At 41.7% G+C, this 25,137-nt stretch overlaps 1 protein-coding gene and 1 long non-coding RNA gene across 3 annotated transcripts in view; one reads left to right on the top strand and one right to left on the bottom strand.

The window, feature by feature from the left end:
* The window catches only part of LOC138743673 (lysine-specific demethylase 3B-like), a 189,182-nt gene extending 186,783 nt beyond the window's left edge, over positions 1–2,399 (bottom strand). Inside the window, exon 1 of one of the 2 annotated variants that reach the window (XM_069899247.1) lies at positions 2,072–2,399. In XM_069899247.1, coding sequence (XP_069755348.1) covers positions 2,072–2,248 — 177 coding nt within the window. In that variant the 5' untranslated portion in view covers positions 2,249–2,399. The remainder of the gene's footprint in view (positions 1–2,071) is intronic. The other variant, XM_069899246.1, reaches the window with a different exon arrangement.
* On the top strand, positions 1,875–24,566 carry LOC138743674 (uncharacterized). The gene is made up of 2 exons (XR_011345002.1): positions 1,875–2,513; positions 24,439–24,566. It is a non-coding gene; the product is annotated as an uncharacterized lncRNA (long non-coding RNA).
* Positions 24,567–25,137: the final 571 nt, after the last annotated feature.

The raw sequence follows: 25,137 nt of genomic DNA, 5'->3' as shown, positions 1-25,137 counted from the left end.
AGAGATCTACTAAGTGCATGCAAATTCTGAATGATTTGATATATTTCTAGCAATATAAACATACCGAAATGCTGGAGAAACTCGGCTGGTCTTTTCAGTTGCTGTAAAAAGCAAAGATATATGGACGCTGAAAAAAAGCATCCGAGTTCCTCAGCATTTCGATGTGCTTTTACTACAATCACTGCAGACTTTCATTTCACCATGTATTTCTAGCAATTTCTATTGTTTCATTTCCACAAACAAATAAAATAGAATGACCATTATCAGGAATTCAATCAACTAGAAATTCAAACAACCGGCAAAATAATCAAGGAAATAAATAAATTAATAACAAGTTTATAAAATGGGCAGATGGACTCAGTGGGAGAGCGCTGAGACTTTGCTGGATGCGCGCAGGTTTACCCCACTGAACTAGCAATGCCCATGAATGCGAGTGCATTGTTTTTGCTGTCGCAATTTGCGTGAAGGTGAGCCAAGTTGCACCGAGGGCCTGAACAGGATACTGATGTGGAGGTGAGCTAAGTTGCACCGAGGGCCTGACCGGGACATGGACATGGAGGTGAGCCGAGGGCCTGACTGGGACCCTTGAGTCTGAGTCAGTGTGGTAGGGATAGGGAGAGGGGGAACATGGCAGTGGTGTTCGGCATATAAGGTGACCTTGATTGTGAAGCAATATTTTAAAGTTTCAGGCCATCATAGCTATATGCCAGTAAAAAAAATGTTTAAAATTGCCAGGGGTTACCGATAATTTTGATGGTGGCATGGTTAGTGTGGTGACTAGAGCAACTCTGTTGCAGTGCCAGCCAAGTTACAGGAATTACCTGATTTAAGTGAACTTTACATAATTAACAGATTACAATATTGATCTTTAAAAAAAAATTTCTTACATTTTGCCTTGTCTTTTAAATGGTGTATTTGTTAATGCAGTTGCATTTGTTAGGATCTGAAGAATGAATCTCAGTCAACGAGAAAATTTGCAATATCCATCATCCGTGATCTCCATTGTTGCCAGATAATGGGGATTTATATATACTAACTGATTCCTATGGTTTGAAGATTTTGATCAATAATGATCTAACTGTATTGTGAAACTAACTCAGCAGCTGTATGATCTGCTACCTTGACTACTTATTTTTCAGAATTAAATGCCCATTTTAAAACAGATTTCACAGTAAAACAAACATGAGTATGTGTCTGTGCTCTTCTGCTCATGTGACATCCCAATACAAATAGTGTGAACTGTAGGAAATAATCTTTTGAATTGTTTCCATGGTTTACACATACCCTGACAACAAATTCCAACAAAAAATCTTCTGATAACAACAGTGTTTTGCCATCAGTGAAGTCTTAAATCACTGCTGTTAATCAGGTGAGAACTTCAGTAAAATTCAGCTGAATTTCCACTTTCCGAACTTATGCCCAACCGAAGTCAAGCTAAAAGAACTAAGCTCACCAAAGACAAAGTGGCCTTCAAATCATCCATTGTTATCCAATTTTAAATCTAGTATGTGTTTCCAGCAGCTTGGAAGTAAATAATCTTCAACTGAAGTAATTTAGAATTAAATACTCCCTTGATACAACGTATAACAACAGACACTCACGAAAGCATACAGCAGAGAACTGATGTCCCTTCGCCTGAGGACACATTTGCAGTGCCCTTTGTTGTTTGTTAATTTGAATATGTGTACACACACAAGGTTGGGTTTGGGTGGGGGTACGACGCCAGTGTTCTCGTACTTCTCCCAAACCCCAGCCTCTAAGTTAAACCCAAGACTTTCACCAGTAGGGAGGCTCTAGGTGGACAGAACGTACTACACACCGTCCCTTCAGTGTAAGAGTCCATTACACGTTACTTTCAACAATGAGGAGGGGGGTGGGGGAGCCTTCCTTCCCATCAATGTGTGAATGGCGGCAGCTTCACCGCCTTATTCCACCTTCCAAACTATTCCCTCTCAGCTCAACTGAAGCACATCCTGCTCTCTCCCCCGCCCAATTCGTGACCCTCACAAATGTGTCCTCGTCCCAATGCTTCCACCGCACTGGACGGGCCGGGCCGGGCGCCGTCACTCACCGTTAGCGAAGGCCCCGAGATGACGGCCCGGATGAGGCCAGCGTGCCAGTCGCGGTCCCGGAGTGAGGGGGGTTGCTGGTGGCTGGGCCCAGTCCCGGCCCGAGCACCACCAGCGGCCGAGTCCCCGAACAGACACAGAAGCCGCTTGCCCGTCAGCTCGGTTCCCGCCGTCGCCATGGAGAGGAGGAGGGCTGGATTCGTCCCTTTTGCCCCCTCCCAACAGGCACGTTTACTCCCTATCAAAACCGATTCACAACCATTCCGCCATTACACTTTCTGCACCAACACCGCAGACGAATCGACGGAGCCTATCAGAACAACGCCCCACCAGGCTGGAGGACCTGTGTGCAGCTCGGCCGCGGTTGGCGTTGTCAGCGCCCCCTGCAGGGCTGGAGGATGACATTGATGGGAGAAAGACGAAGGGCCCCAGCAGGCTGCGCAGGTACGTGGTGTTCAACCTTTTCAACACCCTGAGCAGAAGCTCGATTCGAAATGTGCACATCAGTACCAGTTCCAACCGAATCAGGGCGTCTCTACCCTCTGTTGACGACGTTTACCGGGAGTGTGGCTAAAATAGGGCTCAAAGAATTATTGAGGACCCTTTGTCCAACGCACAGTGTCTGCGACCTCTCTCATCAGGAAGGAGGTCCAGGGGCATCAAAATCAGGTCTGGACAATGGCTTCCTCCCATAGGCAGGGAGATTGATGCTGGAACTGAGCAATCATTCCCAAAATATATTTGTATGTCTGTGTCCGTGCATATGTACCTATGTGTGTATACAGTATATATGTACCTATGTATGTGTGTGTGTGTATAATAATGATATTGGTCATGGTTGCAATGCCTCATCGGTGGATTATACTTGGCTGCCACCAGGGGCTGACACACAGCAAGATACAAAGTATGCAAATCTGTAATGGAGATTTGCAGCTTCATGGTACTGTTTACATCAACTTTAAAGTAAATAACCTTTTCCTTCATCCATGTGTTGTCTAATAACTAACACATACGAATACAAGATGAAACATGGTGTCAGAAGTGGGATGAAGGAAATACTTTAAAAGGTAAAATCTAAAGTCAGCAACTGATCGGTGAGGAGAGCTAACGCAATGAAAATGGAAGGATTACATCCACCAGTGAAACTTCAGTTGACAGGTAACGTAGCTGAAAATTGGAACAGATTTAAACAGCATTTTGGATTGTATTTAGTGGAAGTTGGAGCTGATGAGAAAAGTGATAAAGTCAAAGTGTCAGTTTTCTTGCATGTCATGGGTGATAAAACCCTGGAGGTGTATAATAACTTCACATCTGCTGCTGAAGGAGACAAAATGAAACTGGAAAAAATAATGGAACAGTTTGAGGCACACTGCATACCTAAACGTTATGTGATATTTGAGAGGCACAGATTTTTCACATGTATACAGAAAACAGAAGAAAGTATTGATCAAAATGCGACTAAATTGAGAAACAGAAGCAAAATATGTGAATTTGGTGGACTGACTGACTCGCTGATAAAAGACAGATATGTGTGGTATTCCAGATAATCTTCTTCTTCTTTGGCTTGGCTTCGCGGATGAAGATTTATGGAGGGGGTAAATGTCCACGTCAGCTGCAGGCTCGTTTGTGGCTGACAAGTCCGATGCGGGACAGGCAGACACGGTTGCAGCGGTTGCAGGGGAAAATTGGTTGGTTGGGGTTGGGTGTTGGGTTTTTCCTCCTTTGCCTTTTGTCAGTGAGGTGGGCTCTGCGGTCTTCTTCAAAGGAGGTTGCTGCCCGCCGAACTGTGAGGCGCCAAGATGCACGGTTTGAGGCGAAATCAGCCCACTGGCGATGGTCAATGTGGCAGGCACCAAGAGATTTCTTTAGGCAGTCCTTGTACCTTTTCTTTGGTGCACCTCTGTCACGGTGGCCAGTGGAGAGCTCGCCATATAACACGATCTTGGGAAGGCGATGGTCCTCCATTCTGGAGACGTGACCCACCCAGCGCAGCTGGATCTTCAGCAGCGTGGACTCGATGCTGTCGGCCTCTGCCATCTCGAGTACTTCGATGTTAGGGATGAAAGCGCTCCAGTGAATGTTGAGAATGGAGCGGAGACAACGCTGGTGGAAGCGTTCTAGGAGCCGTAGGTGATGCCGGTAGAGGACCCATGATTCGGAGCCGAACAGGAGTGTGGGTATGACAACGGCTCTGTATACGCTTATCTTTGTGAGGTTTTTCAGTTGGTTGTTTTTCCAGACTCTCTTGTGTAGTCTTCCAAAGGCGCTATTTGCCTTGGCGAGTCTGTTGTCTATCTCGTTGTCAATCCTTGCATCTGATGAAATGGTGCAGCCGAGATAGGTAAACTGGTTGACCGTTTTGAGTTTTGTGTGCCCGATGGAGATGTGGGGGAGCTGGTAGTCATGGTGGGGAGCTGGCTGATGGAGGACCTCAGTTTTCTTCAGTCTGACTTCCAGGCCAAACATTTTGGCAGTTTCCACAAAACAGGACGTCAAGCGCTGAAGAGCTGGCTCTGAATGGGCAACTAAAGCGGCATCATCTGCAAAGAGTAGTTCACGGACAAGTTTCTCTTGTGTCTTGGTGTGAGCTTGCAGGCGCCTCAGATTGAAGAGACTGCCATCCGTGCGATACCGGATGTAAACAGCGTCTTCATTGTTGAGGTCTTTAATGGCTTGGTTCAGCATCATGCTGAAGAAGATTGAAAAGAGGGTTGGTGGGAGAACACAGCCTTGCTTCACGCCATTGTTAATGGAGAAGGGTTCAGAGAGCTCATTGCTGTAACTGACCCGACCTTGTTGGTTTTCGTGCAGTTGGATAACCATGTTGAGGAACTTTGGTGGGCATCCGATGCGCTCTAGTATTTGCCAAAGCCCTTTCCGGCTCACGGTGTCGAAGGCTTTGCTGAGGTCAACAAAGGTGATGTAGAGTCCTTTGTTTTGTTCTCTGCACTTTTCTTGGAGCTGTCTGAGGGCAAAGACCATGTCAGTAGTTCCTCTGTTTGCGTGAAAGCCGCACTGTGATTCTGGGACAATATTCTCGGCGACACTAGGTATTATTCTATTTAGGAGAATCCTAGCGAAGATTTTGCCTGCAATGGAGAGCAGCGTGATTCCCCTGTAGTTTGAGCAATCTGATTTCTCGCCTTTGTTTTTGTACATGGTGATGATGGTGGCATCACGAAGGTCCTGAGGCAGTTTTAACTGCAGAAACTGTAAAATCACAGGCAAAAGAGCTGTTCAGTGAAACTAGCTGAAATGTGGATGCAATGAGCAAGAACAGACATAAACTGTTTAACAAAAGCTTGCCAAAGTGGAAAGAGAGGCATGGCCAGCGAACAAAAATGAAAGGGACAATCTAAAGCCATGTCATTGACCTACCAGAAAAGTGTCCAGCATATTGTAAAACATGCTATATGTGCAACAAAAGCAGCTATTATGCCCGTTGCAGTAGGAACCAAGTGCAACAAAGCAAGGTTCATGCAGTAGATGAAAGGGAGATAGAGGAATTCTATGTCGATGTGGTGACTGAAAACAAGAAAGAAAACAGAGACTGGATGTTGAGATTAAAAGTGAATGACATATACATTTCAGTTAAATTGGATACTGGAGCACAAATTAATGTAGTATCAGAGACTGATTTTAAGAAGATTAGACCAAGACCAAGGATGTATGGAACAAAAGTGAAGGTGACCGGGTATTCAGGTACCAATATACCAGTGTAAGGAGAATGCATGGTCAAAGTGAAACCTAAGGACAAAGAGCACATGCTAGCATTCATCATGGTACCAAAGGATGTACAGTCCATGGCTCCATTGAGAAGATTAACAGAAAAGAACATCGAATGGGAGTGGAATCATGAGCATGAAAAGTAATGGAGCAAACTAAAGAAACTGCTCACAGAGGAACCAGTTCTGAGGTTTTATGACCCAGCGAGACCCATCAAGATATTATCAGACGCATCACATAGTGGGCTCAGTGCAGTTCTTCTGCAAAAATATGATGACTGGCAACCCATTCTGTATGGATCACACTCAATGACAGACATGGAGGCGCAATGCACCCAAATTGAAAAGGAGCTGCTCAGCATCACAAACACCTGTGAAAGATTTCATCAGTTTGTGTCAGGACAAGCAATCAGTGTAGAGACTGACCATAAGCCCTTAATTGTATTGTTCCAAAAGCCATTAAATGAATGATGTAGTGTACACTCTGGGTAAGCTAATATACACAACAGGCACATTGTCTAGAGCTATTGACACGAGAGCCTGTAAACATAAAAATGAATGAAGACATGAATGGCTTCGTGGATATGATCACAAGTGCACTGCCCATATCAGATGCAAAAATGGAATTCATAAAGTCCAGAGACAAACAAAGGTGAAACACTGAGACAACTGGATGGATGGCCCAACATGAAGCAGGACTGCTCACCTAACGTTTCAGACTACTGGAACTGCAGGGCGAAACTATCAGTGGTTGAAGACATCATATACAAAGGAAGCAAAATTCCTATCCCAAAGAGTATGAGAAAAGAGATGCTGAAAAGGATCCATGGAGGACATCTCAGAATTGAAGTGTTAGAAAAGAGCACAAGAGGTGATGTACTGGCCAAGAATCAACAATGATATAACAAATGAAGTGTCAACCTGTACAATATGCTGGAAATATCAAGCAAGTAATCCTGCAGAACCACTAAAGCCACACCCAGCACCATACAGACATTACAGAAGTTAGGCACTGACCTATTCTTGTAATCACAGACTATTACTCCCTGTATCCAGAGGTGTGTAAACTGAACATCACCACTGCAGATGCTGTAATAACAGTTATGAAAGCCATATTCTCCAGACATTGTGTGGCAGGCGAGGTCTTCACAAACAATGGACCCCAATTTTGCAATTTAAAGCTCTGAGAGTTTGCCAAAATGTGGCACTTTGTACACACTACATCAAGTCCAATAGTCTAATGAAAAAAAATCAGTACTGACAGTGAAAAGACTGATGTAGAGCATGCTAGTGTACTGCACAATGCTACTCGAATGTGGTATGTCACCAGCACAACTCCTTATGGGACGTAGGCTAAGATCAAACCTACCATTCAGGAGTACCTCCTAAAACCAAAAGAGGGGGAGAAAGTGAGGAAGTTCAAAGAACAACAGAAAGAAAAGCAAAAGTATTACTTTGACAGAGGAACAAAAAACCTACCAGAACTCCACTCTGGTGACTAAGTAAGACTAAAAGACAAAACAAACTTATGGACTCAGAAGGGAACTGTCCTTAGTGAAGTCCAACTAAGATCATACACCATTCAGACAGATGAAGGTGCTGCTCTGCAAATAAATCATCAAAATCTTCAAATGCAACCAGTCACAGTAGATGGAAAGATGGATACTGTTGAACATTCTGAATACACAGCTGAGAAGACATCATCTGAGGCAACATCTCAGATTCAATGACAATCAATCAGGAGATCGTCAAGACATGTGAGTCCTCCTCAGAGACTCATAGAGCAAATTTAAAGACTCCTGTTATAGAATGAAGTAGTGCTATCTTATTCGCTCTTCAAGTTTTAATGTGAACACACAAACAAGTTTTAAAAATGTTAACAATGTTGATAATAATGAAAATGTAAGTTCTTGGTGTTCAAGTTAAAATTGCTGAGTTATACAAAGAAAACATGTTAAAAGTAAGCTACTTTTGTTTTAAGAAAGGGAGATGTAATGAGGGTGATCATGGTTGCAATGCAACTAACATTAATTAGACTTGGCTGGTATGCAGATCTGTAATGGAGATTTGCAGCCTCATCGCCTGCCTCATGGTGCTGTTTACAACAACTTTAAAGTAAAGAACCTTTTCCTTCATCCATGTGTTGTCTAAAAACTCACACATACAAATACAAGATGAAACATATATATATATATACCTGTGTGTGTGTGTGTGTGTGTGTGTGTGTGTGTGTGAGAGAGAGAGAGAGAGAGAGGCTGCTGAACGTCATGTCATCACAATGTGGTGATGTCATCGGGGTGCGTGACGTGGGTTTTTAAAAAGGTTGCACGTGTCTGTAAACAGTTTTATTTGAACTTCCTCTCAACTGAAACTTGTTACTCTCTCCTCCCGAATTAACCACTGCGACATCAGTGATTACAATTGGTGACCCCGATGGGCCCAAAACAAAATTTTAGAGCAGCGATGGACTGCACAACAGTATCCCTAAAACTGCCTGTCTTCTGGATGTAACAATCCGACAGGCAGAGGCACAATTCCACATCAGAAAAATAGAGGTGGACGCCACCAAGCATAACCATGAGGTGAGCGCCTTGGACCAGGACACAGATGGCTGCATTGTGGATTTCCTTCGGGAACTACCAGCCCACAGCAAGTATGAGGTGCTGAAAGCAATTCTCCTGCATATTTATGGGTTCTCCCAGCGTGAGTGAGCCGCATGGCTCCTCCACATCAACAGCCTGGGAGACTGTGCCTCTTCAGAGCTATGAGTGACTTGTTGGCACTGCCGGACGGCCACAAACCATGTTTGCTCTTTGAACAGCTATTTCTAGAGCATTTCCCAGTAGACATCTGGCTCGTGTAATCCAATGAGGGTTTCAGCAACCCACGAGCAGTGGCTGCATAGGTGGACATTGTGTGGCACGCGAAGCAGCAGCGAGTGTAGCCCATTGAAATAAATGCAGCGTCACGCCCCAAGGCACTGACCCTTCAAGTCCCAACAATGAGAACACGGTCTCCACCAGATAGACGTGACTCAGAGACTAGCAGCTGATGTTTCTATCACCAACGTTGGGGTGCTGGTGCCCACAAATGCCCTGCCCCTTGTGGTTTTTCAGGACAGCTGGCCAATAGCTGCTTTATGTCTGGGATGAGCTCTCGGGGCAAAATTTCCTCATGGACAGTGGTTCTGATGTTAATGTCCTTCCTCCTTCAGGTTTTGACACTCACACCAGAGGAGCAGGTCCCAACCTCACAGCTGTAAATAACAGGACTATTCATATGTACAGGTCCAGAACCGTGGCTGTAAAATTCAATAGCAGCAAGTTTACATGGAGGTTCACTCTTGGTGCCATGTCCCGGCCGTTGCTGGGAACAGACTTCCTCCGCACCTAATCCCTAATGATGAATACAAAAGGATGCCACTTGGTGGGCAGCACGACTTTCCAAATCGTCTTCGAAGACTTTGTTGACGTTGTTGCTCCCAAGTTCTCCACTGCTACTGCAAAACATGGTGTTAACCATATAACAGCACGGAAACAGGCCATGTCGGCCCTTCAAGTCCGTACCGGTTCACTTGAACAACTCCACTAACTCCTCCGCAAACTCCTGAGGAAGTAAAGGCTTTCTTCATGATGCCATTGGTGTGTTGGTTCCAGGAAAGATCTTCCGAGATAGTGACTCCCAAGAACCTCATCCTCTGTTCTCAGTTCATAAATATACATATCAAAATTTTCCAAATTATAACTTACTTTAAACAAAACTGCTAACCACCATATTTTGACGCAGGACTGCCTGAATGCGCCAGAGCTCATCAGCTGTCACCTGAAAAGTTGGGCCTTGCGAAGCAGGAGTTCACTAAAATGGAAGAGTTAGGCATTATACGCAGGTCAGTTAGCCCATGGGCGTCACTATTGTATATGGTGCCCAATGCCATGGGAGGCTGGAGACCCTGCGACGATTACAGACTCCTAAATGATGCAACAACAGCAGACCGCTATCCTATGCCCCACGTACAAGACTTTACAGCAATTCTTTATGGGGCCAGGATTTTCTCAAAAATAGATTTGGTGTGTGGTTACCAGCAAATACCTCTTAATCCAGAAGACATGCCTAAGACAGCAATGGTAACGCAGTTTGGCTTATTTGAATTTTTACAGATACCCTTCGGGCTGAAAAATGCTGCACAAACTTTTCAGCACCTGATAGATGCTGTGGGGCATGGTATGGACTTAATTTTCATCTACTTAGATGACATTCACATCGCCAGCTACACTCACGAAGAACATTCAAAACACCTGCGTTTACTTTTTAGCCGCTTGTGAGAGTTCAGTTCACGGTCAGTCCAACAAAGTGGCAGTTCGGACAATTGTCTGTCAAATTCCTGGGACACAGAATCACATGCAAGGGCATGGTTCCACTACTTGCTAAAATGAGGCCATCACAAGATGCCCAGAGCAATCAATGCTCAAGGATCTCCAAGTGTTCCTTGGGATGGTAAATTTTTACAGCTGTTTCATTCTTACTGCGGCACGTGTCATGGAACCCCTTTTTGACCTGATGTCTCAGAATAAAAAAGAACTTTGATGGATGGAGACAACTACAAATACCGTTCAGGAGACTAAAGATACTTTAGCAAGCGCAACCACGCTGAGTCACCCGCGAATGGACGTGCCAACCACCTATCAATGGATGCATCTTACGTGGCCATTAGAGGAGTGCTAGAAAAATATGTGATGAACAATAGAAGCTACTAGCATTCTTCAGCTGACATCTTCACCATGCAGAGACCAAATACAGCACCTTCGAAAAGGAGCGACTGGTGCTTTAATTCGCAGTCAGGCACTTTCGGTACTTCCTCGAAGGCAGAAACTTTACGGTCTTTACAGACCATAAACCATTAACTTTTGCTTTCAGTAAAGCTTTGGACCCTTGGTCAGCCCATCAGCAGCGTCACTTATCCTACATTTCTGAGCTCTCCATGAAGATAGAGCACAACTCCGGAGAAAGGAATGTGGTGGCTGATGCTCTCTCCCATGCTGCTTTTCAACAAGTATTTGCACTTTCTCAAGGTGTTGAATATTTCACCCTGGCAGAGATACCTGACTACAAGATGGTCATTACAGATCTATAGCTCCAGGACCTGCTTTCGGACCTCCAGGCAATATGCTACTTTGCGATGTCTCGACAGGATAACCACATCTATTGTTCCCGCCTCATGGAGGCGCCATATTTTCAATGTCATTCATGGCCTATCGCATCTCTCCATTAGGTCAATGGCCCACCTAGTATCTGATAAATTCATCTGCCATGACCTGAAGAAAGACGTCCCTCACTGGATGAGGACGTGCATGGACTGGCAGAAGTCGAAGATACAAAGACACATAAAGGCTCCACTCCAGCCATCCAAATCACCAAAGCGCAGATTTGACCATGTACACTTCGATATCGTTGGCCCAATCCCAGTGTGCAGGGATTCATATATTTATTCACCATTATTGACAGGTTTACCAGGTGGCCAGAGGTGATTCCCATGATTGACACTTCAACTAAATCGTGCTCAAGAGCTTTTATTTTGTCCTGGGTCGCTTGTTTTGGTCTGCTTGCACATGTAACTTTGGACAGAGGTCTGCATTTTATCTCTGCCATCTGGAGTGCTTTATCCAGACTCTTTGGAACACAGGTCCACCATACCACAGCCTATCATCCCCAGTCCAACGATATGGTGGAACAGTTCCATAAGCACATATAGCCTGCTTACAGGGATCGGATTGAGCAGATGAACTTCCGTGGGTGCTACTAGGTATCAGAACAGTGCCTAAAGAAGACTTCAACTCATCATCAGCAGAATTGGTCTATGGAGAATCTCTGCTCGTCCCTGGAGAGTTCATGCTGTCTCCTTGTGGACGAGAAGACCAGCCATCAGTGACACTGTGCAAGCTGGGAGAGGAAATAGGAAAACTAGCTCCCAAGCCAGCTTCTAGACATGGCACACAATCTTCCTTCATTCCCAAGGAACTCCGAGATTGTGAGTATGTTTTCGTCAGAAGGTGTGCACAGAGATCACCCTTACAAACACCTTACGAAGGACCATAGAAAGTGTGACGAAGCTCTTGGACAACATGCGTCTTAGACATTGGGGGATAACCTCAAACATTCACAGTGGACTGGTCATTGCCTGTGCCACACCCAACAGTTCCATGGTGTAGCCAGCTGCCAGTTCTGTGGGGGGGAGGGTAGCAAAGGGGCCATGTAGTGGCACTACAAGTTCCAGCAAACCACTGTTGAACATCACAATGTCACGACACGGTAACGTCATCGGGGTGCATGATGTGGGTTTTTGAAAAGGTTGTATGTGTCTGTAATGTAAACAATTTTGTTTGAACTTCCTCTCGACTGTGACTCGTTACTCTCTTGAATTACCCACTGTGACATCAGTGGCTACATGTGTATATATTTATGTTTGTGTGTATATATATATATATATATATATATGTATATATGCGTATGTGTTTGTATATTTGTGTGTGTGTGTGTATATATATACATGTATTGTTACGAGCCCAAAGAACCTCAAAACCCAGCAGCAATCGATATTCACCAAAACAAATGGTTACTTAAACAAAACTTGCTTTTAATTATCTTGAAACATGAAAATAGAAACAAACTTTAACTTTTATATTATTATTAACTTACTTAACTTAACCTAACCTAACCCCACCCCCTTCTAATTCTAAGCGCACATGTGTGTAATGTGCAGTAAGTTTAGAAAAGTTATTTGGTTCATAATCCAATCTCACTTCACATTCTTCCAAGTTCTCTGGTTGCAGGCAATTCTTATACTATTCACAGAATTTAACATGTATAAAGTTCACCAGGCTTTGGTGCTCGAAAGGTAAATGGTTACCGCTCAGGAAGGTTCTTGTAGGTTTGCAGAGAGAGATGTGTTGTTCCAGGATTTCCATAACTGAGGTACCACCATTAGTCACCTCAATGTCTTGCTGATGAAACTTGCCCCATCAGGGTTCTCCCCAGATGGTAACCTCTTTCTTTCAGGTCACCACAAAGTTCCTTTCTGTTTCACTTATTCCAAGTGAAACATTAGACAGCCAGTAGTTTTAGCCATCTTCCACTCTGGAGTTTCTGTTTCAGTTCCAGCTCTCTCTCACACACACTCTGACACTCAGTCAGACACAGCTTTCTCCCTCTGCTTGCAAAAACCACCTGACCTTCTCCATTAAACAATAGGAGCCAGTCTTCTGCTTCATCTGTTGTTTTTAGGTAAACGAGAATCCATCAGTGACCTCTCTGAGCACTTTTGTGAAAAGCCATCATGTCTCTGCTATTGCTTTGAAGACAATCATCCATTCATTCCACGTCAGTCCAATTAACACCTATTTGCGAAGTCTCCATAGGCATTCTTCAGAGTTTCTGTAAAGTCACTAGATATGAATTCTCCAGTATATAGGCATTCTTCAGAGTTTCTGTAAAGTCACTCTAGATATGAATTCTCCAGTATTTCAAATAAGATCTGTTTTAAAGTGTTTGTATGTAACCCACTCTAACTTTATCCAATTTATCTCCCAAAAATATTTCTATATATTCTGTTACAGTATATATACTGTATATGTATGTGTGTGTGTGTATATGTGTGTATACTCTATGTGTGTGTGTGATTATACTGTATGTGTGTGTGTATATATATATATGTATGTGTATGTATTTGCATACACTATATATACATACATATATATTGTGTGTATATATATATATATATATATGTATATATACACATACACACACACACGCACCCACACATATATATGTGTGTGTATGAGTATGCTGTATATGCATCTATATATGTGTGGGTGTGGGAGTATGCATATATATGTGTATGTCTTTATGAGTAAACTGTATATGTAGCTGTATATATGTGTGTATATATTATATTTGCATACACACACACATACATGTTTGTGTGTGTGTGTGTGTGTGTGTGTGTGTGTGTGTGTGTGTATACACTGTTTATGTGTCTGTATAAATGTCTCGGAAAGGAATCTCCCAGAGGCGCAGTGCGGCTTTCAGCCAGAACAGAGTCCAGTGGACATGATATTTGCTGTGAGACAAGTTCAGAAATGCATCGAGCAGAACAGGCCTCTTTAGTCTGTCTTCATTGACCTGACAAAGGTATTTGACACTATAAACAGGGAGACTCTCTAGATCATCCTGTGACATTCCAAGGAAATTCATAAAAGTAATTCATCTGCTCCATGATGGAATGACAGGGCAGGTCCTCTGCAGTGGTGACACATCAGCTGCATTTTCCATATCTAATGGGGTGAAGCAGGGCTGTGTACGAGCCCCAGTCTTGTTCAATCTGTTCTTCACTTGCATGTTGTCATGTGCTGTCCAAGGTCTGGAGGAGGGAGTGAACATCAAGTACTGACTGGACGGCTCTCTCTTTGACCTTTGGCACTTGAACACACAGACGAAATGCCTCTACACAATCATTCAAGAAACCCTTTTGCTGATGACTCTGCGCTCTTCGTGCACAAAGATAGTGATATACAGTTAATGGTGAACAAATAGAAGCTGCTACACTCTTTTGCCTGACCATCAACCTGAACAAGATTGAAGTACAACACCCAGCTGATAAATGTAAACAGCTTCAAATACCTGCAGAGCATCATCTCAAGTCATGGGTATTTGGACAAAGAAATTGACTCCAGTGTTCAATGAACACAATGTGAATATCTCCACAAACCTGAACATCTACAGAGCTGTGGTCATCTCTTCTCCCTATAAGGATGTGAGACCTGGACTCTATACCGACATCGCATCAAACAACTGGAGAAATTCCACATGCGTGCCCTCCATTCCATCCTTGGCATCAGTTGGCAAGATCATGTCTCCAACCTGGAGGTCCTAGGTCATGCAAAGTCCGCTAGCATTGAGTCCCTGATCATCAGAGCCCAGATGCGGAGGGTGGGACAAGTCATCAGAATGGACGACTACCGTATGCCTTGTCAGCTGCTCTATAGTGAACTTGATACCAGAAGGAGACCTCCAGTTCGTCCACGCAAATGCTATAATGACGATGTGAAGGAAACCCTACACTACTGTGGCATCCAGACAAGAAAACTAGAAACTGTGGGCTCTGACAGGTCCCATTGGCGAGCCCTGTGCGATGAAGCCCACCCCAACATACACACACAAACACACACACACACATACACACACACACACACACACACACAAACATATACACACACACAATACATACTGTGTGTATATCTTTGGCTTGGCTTCGCGGACGAAGATTTATGGAGGGGGTAAATGTCCACGTCAGCTGCAGGCTCGTTTGTGGCTGACAAGTCCGATGCGGGACAGGCAGACACGGTTGCAGCAGTTGCAGGGGAAAATTGGTTGGTTGGGTGTTGGGTTTTTCCTCCTTTGCCTTTTGTCAGTGAGGTGGGCTCTGCGGTCTTCTTCAAAGGAGGTTGCTGCCCGCCAAACTGTGAGGCGCCAAGATGCACGGTTTGAGGCGATATCAGCCCACTGGCGGTGGTCAATGTGGCAGGCACCAAGAGATTTCTTTAGGCAGTCCTTGTACCTTTTCTTTGGTGCACCTCTGTCACGGTGGCCAGTGGAGAGCTCGCCATATAACACGATCTTGGGAAGGCGATGGTCCTCCATTCTGGAGACGTGACCCACCCAGCGCAGCTGGATCTTCAGCTGCGTGGACTCGATGCTGTCGACCTCTGCCATCTCGAGTACTTCAACATTAGGGATGAAAGCGCTCCAATGAATGTTGAGGATGGAGCGGAGACAACGCTGGTGGAAGCGTTCTAGGAGCCGTAGGTGATGCCGGTAGAGGACCCATGATTCGGAGCCGAACAGGAGTGTGGGTATGACAACGGCTCTGTATATGCTTATCTTTGTGAGGTTTTTCAGTTGGTTGTTTTTCCAGACTCTTTTGTGTAGTCTTCCAAAGGCACTCACTGACAAAAGGCAAAGGAGGAAAAACCCAACACCCAACCCCAACCAACCAATTTTCCCTTGCAACCGCTGCAATCGTGTCTGCCTGTCCCGCATCGGACTGGTCAGCCACAAACGAGCCTGCAGCTGACGTGGACTTTTTACCCCCTCCATAAATCTTCGTCCGCGAAGCCAAGCCAAAGAAGAAGATTTGCCTAGGCGAGTCTGTTGTCTATCTCATTGTCGATCCTTGCATCTGATGAAATGGTGCAGTTGAGATAGGTAAACTGGTTGACCGTTTTGAGTTTTGATTCTCCTAAATAGAATAATACCTAGTGTCGCCGAGAATATTCTCCCAGAATCACAGTGCGGCTTTCGCGCAAACAGAGGAGCTACTGACATGGTCTTTGCCCTCAGACAGCTCCAAGAAAAGTGCAGAGAACAAAACAAAGGACTCTACATCACCTTTGTTGACCTCACCAAAGCCTTCGACACCGTGAGCAGGAAAGGGCTTTGGCAAATACTAGAGCGCATCGGATGCCCCCCAAAGTTCCTCAACATGGTTATCCAACTGCACGAAAACCAACAAGGTCGGGTCAGATACAGCAATGAGCTCTCTGAACCCTTCTCCATTAACAATGGCGTGAAGCAAGGCTGTGTTCTCGCACCAACCCTCTTTTCAATCTTCTTCAGCATGATGCTGAACCAAGCCATGAAAGACCTCAACAATGAAGACACTGTTTACATTCGGTACCGCACGGATGGCAGTCTCTTCAATCTGAGGCGCCTGCAAGCTCACACCAAGACACAAGAGAAACTTGTCCGTGAACTACTCTTTGCAGACGATGCCGCTTTAGTTGCCCATTCAGAGCCAGCTCTTCAGCGCTTGACGTCCTGTTTTGCGGAAACTGCCAAAATGTTTGGCCTGGAAGTCAGCCTGAAGAAAACTGAGGTCCTCCATCAGCCAGCTCCCCACCATGTGTGTATATATCCTCACACAAAAACACACAGTATACACACACACACACACACACACACACACACACACACACACACACACAACTCATACTGTGTGTATATATCCTCACACAGATACACACACACAACACATACTATGTGTATATATCCTGACACCGACACACACACACACACACACACAACTCATACTGTGTGTATATATCCTCACACAGATACACACACACAACACATACTATGTGTATATATCCTGACACCGACACACACACACACACACACACGCAGAGTATACACAGACAACACATACTGTGTGTATATATATATATATCCTCACACAGACACACACACACACACAGTATACACAGACAACACATACTGTGTGTATATATCCTCACACAGACACACACACACACCCAGTATACACAGACAAAACATACTGTGTGTATATATATCCCCACACACACACACACAGTATACACAGACAACACATACTTTGTGTATATATCCTCACATAGACACACACACAGTATACACAGACAACACATACTGTGTGTATATATCCTCACACAAAGACACAAACACATAGGCACATATACAGTATACACACACACATGTACTGTGTGTATATATCCTCACACAAAGACACACAAACACATAGGCACATATACAGTATACACACACACAACACATACTGTGTATATATCCTCACACAAAGACACACAAACACATAGGCACATATACAGTATACTCACACACAATGCGTACTGTGTGTATATATCCTCACACAAAGACAGGCATATATACAGTATACTCACACACACACACACACACACACATATTCGATGAGCAAGTTTGCACATGACACTAAGATTGGAGGTGTGAATGGCGAAGAAGGTTTTCAAAGCTTACAGAGGGATCTGGACAGCTGGAAAAATGGGCTGAAAAATGGCAGATGGAATTTAATGCAGACACGTGTGTGGTGTTGCATTTTGGAAGGAAAAACCAAGAAAGGATGTACACTGAGGAATGCAGTAGAACAGAGGGATCTGGGAATACAGATGCATAATTCCCTGAAAGTGGCATCACAGATGAAAAGGGTTATATAGAGAGCTTTTAAAATATTGGCCTTCATAAATCAAAGTATTGAGTATAGGAGTTGGAATGTTTTCGTAAAGTTGTATAAGACATTGGTGTGGCCAAATCTGGAGTATTGTGTGCAGGTTTGGTCACCTCACTACAAGAAGGAAATCAATAAGACTGAAAGAGTGCAGAGAAGATTTACTAGGGTGTTCCCTGGAATTCAGAAACTATGTAACAAGGAAAGGTTATTTCCTTGAGAATGAGGGGAATTTTAATGGAGGTATTTAAAATTATGAGGGGGATAGACAGAGTAAATGTAGATAGGCTTTTTTTCTACTGAGGGTAGATGAGATACAAACCAGAGGACATGAGGTAAGAGTGAAAGGAGAAAAGTTTAGGAGGAACATGAGGGGGAACTTCTTTGCACAGAGAGTAGTGGGAGTGTGGAATGAGCTGCCAGGTGAGATGGTGAATGCTGACTTAATTTTAACATTTAATAAGAATTTGGACAGGGACATGGTTGGAGAGGTATGGGGGGGCTATGGACTGGATACAGGTCAGTGTGACTAGGCAGAAAAAATGGTTCAGCACACCCTGTGCTGAAATGTTCTATAGATCTATAGTTCCATATCTTTATTTTATCAGTTCTCCCAAAATATGTCACTTCACATGATTCAGGATTAATTCCAACTCCCCTTTCTTTGTCAACTTTCCCATGATAGCATACCGTAGCCAAAGATTCTTCTCCCCCCCCATCTTAATTTATAAATGTATTACTCATCCAGATGTTGCATTCACAACCAGATCATTAATCATATGGCAAACAGTAAGGGTCCCAGCACCAACCCTGCTGTTCATCATTGGTGTGAAACAAGATTGTTGTACAAGTGCTGGAGAAACTCAGCAGGTCTTACAGCATTCCAGAGGAGGCACAGATATATGAACAACGTTTTGGCCCTGAACCCTTCGTCAAGATATGAGCAAAAAGCAGAAAGCCACCTTTAAGAAAAAGACCACAAGACATAGAAGCAGAAATAGGCTATTCAGCCCATTAAGCCTACCCCAACATTCAATCATGAACTGATACATTTTCCCAGAGCTCCACTGCACGGTCTCTCCCAATAACGTCCATGGGGCAGCACAGTTGGTGTAGTGGTTAGTGCAATGCCTTTACAGCGCCAGCGATCGGGACTGAATCCCACGCTGTCTATAAGGAGTTTGTACGTTCTCCTTGTGTCTTTGTGAGTTTTCTCTGGGGGCTCTGGTTTCCTCCCTCTGTTCAAAATGTATCAGGGGTTTTAGGTTAATTGGGTGGCATGGATTCATGGGCCAAAATGGCCTGTTAATGTGCTGTATGTCTAAATTTAATTTTTTTTTAAATTTAAATTTAAAATAATCTTTGATGACTAATCAGGAACCCATCAATCTCTGTCTTAAATACACCCAATAATGGCCTTCACAACTGCTTGTGTAAACAAATTCCATAGATTTATTACCCTCTGGCTCGAAATTTTTCCACATCTGTTGTAATCAGACACCCTTCAATCCTGAATTTGTGCCCTCTTGTCCTAGACTCTCCCACACTGGGAAGCAACCTTTCTACATCTACTCTGTCCACACATTTCAACATTCAAAATGTTTCAGTGACATTCCCCTTCATTCTCCTAAATTCCAACGTGCACAGACCAAGAGCTGTCAAACACTCATCATGCGATAAACTATTCATTCCCAGAATCATTATTGTGAACCTCCTCTGAACCTTCTGCAGCGTTAGCACATGAGGAACCCGAAACTGCTCACAATACTCCAAATGACATCCTGGCTCTAATATTCTACTCCTTTTAAAATGAACATCCCACTATCTAAACATGAAAGTTTCCCTTCAGATTATCCTGCACGAGGACTCCCATGTCCCTTTGCATCTGGGTATTTTCAATTTTCTCCCCATTTAGAAAATAATCTGCCCATTAATTTTTTTCCATCAAAGTGCATGACTGGGGAGGGTGGGGGAGTGGCTGCATGCCACATCATGACGTGGAGTTAGTAACAGAATCTCTACTCTCCCGGAGAAAGTTTAAAAAAGAGTTTAAAAAATATAGAAAAGTTCAAAAGGACACTGAAAGAAGCCGTCAAAAGAGTTGAAGAAAAGAACAGAATGCCATCAAAGAAAGAAAAATTTGTTACTACAGCATCGGAACTGGAAAAAGAAACGGTCAAGGAGCCTTGAGCTGTCCAGACGCTGGCTCTCCGCAGTGAACGCCAGGGAGCTGGGGAGACCCAAGGTCTCCCCAACAATAGCCGCTGCTAACTGAAGAAGAACATCTACTGCACAGGCGTGAGGAGTTGCGATTGCACAGAGAAGATAAAACAAACGGAGGCACTTAAAAAAAATTCAGAAGCTGACAGTTCCGGGGGTGAACCTAGTGAAGAATTAATAGAGGAAGAAGCTGAATTAGACTCAGAACAAGGATTCATATAAGTTGGTAAGGAAACTTGCCTACTGGCTTTGGAGATTAAAATGTATGTTGACAATTTGCAACAGACTTTGGCAGAATCACTGCAACAGACTCTTAAAGTTATATCTGATAAAGTGACAGAAACTAGGGATGTGACCGGCCAGATGCAGAGTAGCTTAAAGCAAGTGGATAAGAAATTAGAAGTTATGGAAGAAAGAATAAAAGGAAAGGAATTTGAACTGCAGCAATTAAAAGATCAAGTAAAAAATCTGCAAGCAGAGTCAAAAGTGATGAAGGAACAATTTAGTAAGAAGACGGATATTTTGGAAAACTGAAGTAGAAGAAATAACATTCAAATCATGGGGCTGAGAGAAGGTGATGAAGATCTGGATGTAAAGAAATTTTTACAAAGTTGGATACCACAAGTATTGGGATTGGAAGAATTTAAAGGAGACATTGAAATTGAGAGAGTGCTTAGAGCTTTAAGACCAAAACCACAAGAAGGGCAAAACCCTCATCCAATATTGGTCAATTTCCTTTGGTATGAGGTGAGAGAGAAAGTCCTGGAACTAGCAGCAAAACATATGAAGGCAAGACAAACCCCAATTATCTACAATGAAAGCAAGCCTTTTTTCTACCCTGATATAAGTTTTGAACTGTTGAAAAAATAGAAAGGAATTTAATGTAGTTAAAATATATTACGGAAGAAGGGTTATGCATTTGTTTTGAGGTATCCTGCTGTATTAAAGATTTTCCTTGTTGATAAACATACATTTTTCTCAGATCTCAATGAAGCCAAAGCTTTTGCTGAATCTTTGCCTTCTAAGCTGGGAAGTAAGGGGTAAAGAGATTTATTGATTGGTCTGACAGTAAAGCTGGAAGATTAATATGTTTATTTGACTTTTCTTAATATTATAAGGGTATGGAGTTAAGATCAATTGGTAGTTAAATAAATGACAAGACATATGTAGAGGCTAGTTAGCTCAAGATTTGGGGGAGCAAAGGGAATGTTTGCTGGCTGCCACCAAATCATGGTGCAGTTATAGGTTTGGCTACTATTCCAATAAATAAGGGAGATTAAAAAAGGTGCCTTGATAATGTGGGCCTTTTTGGGGTTTTCTATCTTGTTTCCTAGCTTTTCTATTTTCTACATATTTATTTGTATAATAAACCCAACAAGCTATAATGGCTTTGTTATGTTAGAGGGGATCTAGAAGATGAAGGCTGGATGAAGGGGATTAATGTGATTAAAAATGATTGAGAAGAATAATTTTATGAGTTTTAATGTCAATGGGTTACAAAATCAAATATAACATAAAAAAGTTTGTAATTTTGAAAAAGAACATAGATATAGTTTTTTTAAAAGAAACACATTTAGTAGAGATGGAATTGATAAATAAAAATCTACCAATAAAAATGTTAAAAAAAAGAAAAAGATCCAGCAGGAAGGTAGATTTTGGTAGAATGTCAAATATACTCTGAAAATTGGACCTTGTTGAATTTGTATGCTCCAAATGTAGAAGACAATAAATTTATGCAAGATGTTTTTATGAAACTGTCAAATGCCAATAGTAAGATTTTGATGGGAGGAGATTTTAATTTGACATTAAATTTGAAAATGACAGATCAGATCAGGAAAATATACAGGAGATAGAAAAGTGTCTAAAGAAGTAAAATAATTAATGATAGATATGGGATTGACAGATATTTGGAGAAAAATAGATATGAATGATACAGATTATTCATTTTATTCCTTTCACCATAGGACATATTCATGAATTAACATATTTTTACTGACTGCTCAAGTTCAACCCAAAAATCAACAGGTGGCACATACCATCGCAGACCATTCTCCTTTATTATTGTCAATTGTATGCGAAGAAGAAAAACTTAATGTATATGGGTGGAGATTGAATAAGGTATTATTGAAAAGGAAAGATTTTTGTGATTTTGTAAGAAAACAAATAGTTTTTTAATGGAAAATAATAAATATTCGGTAAAGAATAAATTTGCAGTAGATCAATTAGAAAAAGAAATAACTGATTTAGAGAAAACAATACAAATTAGTCCAAATGAGGAAAAGACAAAATTAATGTAAACAAAAAGGTCAAGCTGAATATGATACAAACATACAGAGTTGAAAGAGATATTATGCGAACTAAACAAAAGTATTATGAACTGGGAGAAAGAGCTCATAAGGTGTTGGCATGGCAGTTAAAGAAAGTACAGGTATCTAGAACTATAATAGCATGAAGGACAAAAATGGTCAGATGGTTTATAAGGAGATAAATGAAAATTTTAGAGAGTTTTATGATAAATTATATAATTCTGAGTTAAAACAAGAAATTAAAACTGAACAATATTTGCAACAAATTCAATTACCAAATTTATGTGAAGAGAAAGAAGAATTATCTAATTCCTTTGCAGAAGATGAGATAAATGATGTTTTGAAAACATTGTAAAATAATAAAGCTCCAGGAGAAGATGTTTTCCCAGTAGAATTTTATGAAGAATTTAAGGAATTGTTGGTGCCAATTTCTAAAGGGATATTAGATCAAATGAGAGAATCCTTTAAGATGGCATTGATAATGGTAATACCAAAAAAAGGGAAAGAACCTCTACAAGCAGCTTAATGTAGAGTAATATCTTTGATAAATGTAAATTATAAAATTGTATACAAATTGTGGGCCAATCATTTGGTTAAGATTCTTCCAAAATTAATCAATATGGACCAGATAGGGTTTATGACAAAAAAAGATTGCTGATAATATAGTGAGATTTAAAAATTTGATAAATGCAGCTCAAAAAAATAAAGTTCCAGTACTTTAGATGCAGAAAAAATGTTTGATAGCTTAGAATGGAACTTTTTATTTAAGGTGTTATATAAATTTGGATTTCCTGAGATATTTATAAAAGGAATAAAGGTATTGTATAATGAATGTAGTAGTAAATGGTCAAATGTCAAGCTTGATTAGATTAGAATGGTCTTCTAGCCAGGGTTGCCCGCTTTCACTATTTCTATTTGCTTTGGCAATAGAACCGTTAATTGAAATGATTCAAAGAGATGAAGAAATTACTGGTTTTGAGATAGGAGATAAAGTTCATAAAATTAATCTTTTTGCAGATGATGTTATAATATATTTGACTAAACCAGAAATCTTATTGAATAGATGAAATGAAAGATTAATAGAATATGGATTAGTATCAGGCTATAAGGTCAATGTGGATAAAAGTGAAATGATGCTGATGGTTAATGCAAACTATACATAATGCAAAAAGTTAGTAAAATTTAAAAGGCAAAATAAGATGGTTAAATGTTTGGGGATAATAGTAAGTAAACAATTGAATACTTTGTATAAATTGAATTATTTACCACTTTTAAAAAGATTAGAGAATGATTTAAAAAGATGGGTGAATCACCAATAATGTTAATAGATGGGTGAATTGAGTTAAAATGAATATTTTTCCTAGAAATCAATACTTTTTCAAAAATTATCAATTCAGGTGTCTGAAATGTTTTTTAAGAATGATTAAATAAGGATATTAGAGAGTTTTTATGGAGAGGAAAATCAGCAAGGATAAGTATGGAAAAGTTAACATGGGGAAAAGATCAAAGAAGTTTGAGATGACCAAATTTAAAAAATTATTATAAGGCAGCTAATTGGGATTTTTGTCTTCTTATTATCAAGATTGGGGGGGGGGGGGTGGTGTACCATGGGTAGATATTGAGCTCAATAATAAAGTGAAGAAAATCCAGACCAAAAACTGTATAAATGGAACGATAAAATTTTAAAGGTAGAAAAGAAGTATGAATTTTAAAACATCTGTTTCGAATATGGAATGGGAGACATGTTGAAAGAGATATAAGGATTTATCAGTTTGCTCATTTAACTTTAAGACAAAATCAACTTCTTCCGTTTACAATGAATAATTCTTTATTTGACATTTGATATGAAAAGAGTATACAGAAAATACGAGATTGTTTTAGAGGTTCAATTTTTGTAACATTTGATCAATTAAAGGAGAAATATGGGATATCGCAAAATATAATTGTACATTGTCAATTAAGGTCATATCTGAAGAAGAAAATAGGAACATTTGAGATTTCTGGAGCATAATTTGAATATGTGTTATAACAGATACTTTTATTATTTGAAGGTTTACAAGAAACAAAGGAGAAAAATAATCTACTTACCCTATCGAAGGCTTTCTCTGCATCTAACGTAACAGCTACCGTTGCCATTTTATTTATTTGTGCTGCATGAATTAAATTGATAATTTATAAACATTATCAGCTGCCCGTCTTTTTTTTAACAAATCCAGTTTGGTCTTAGACAATAGACAATAGACAATAGGAGCTGGAGTAGGCCATTTGGCCCATCGGGCCAGCACCGCCATTTTAGATCATGGCTGATCATTACCATCAGTACCCCTTTCCAGCCTTATCCCCATAACCCTTAACTCCGTTACCCACAAGAGTCTTATCTAACTCTCTTTTGAACATAGTCAGCGAATCCGCCTCTACCACCCTCTGTGGCAGAGCATTCCACAGATTCACACTTCTCTGGGTAAAAAAATGCTTTCTCATCTCCGTCCTAAAGGGCCTACCCTGTATCTTAAACTATGCCCTCTAGTCCTCGTCTCACCCATCATTGGGAACAAGTAATCAGACTTCACCTTGTCTATCCCCCTGATGATTTTGTATACCTCAATCATGTCCCCCCTCATCCTTCTAAACTCCAATGGATACAAGTCCAGTTTTTCTAGCCTTGCTGCATATGACAACCCTGCCATCCCTGGAACTAACCTTGTAAATCTGCGCTGCACACCCTCTATAGCTAGTATGTCCTTCCTCAA

The sequence above is a fragment of the Narcine bancroftii genome, chromosome 9 (assembly GCF_036971445.1).
Source record: "Narcine bancroftii isolate sNarBan1 chromosome 9, sNarBan1.hap1, whole genome shotgun sequence".
Lineage (NCBI taxonomy): Eukaryota > Metazoa > Chordata > Chondrichthyes > Torpediniformes > Narcinidae > Narcine > Narcine bancroftii.
The sequence above is the reverse complement of the archived record's forward strand: the minus strand, read 5'-3'. Positions and strand labels throughout refer to the sequence as shown.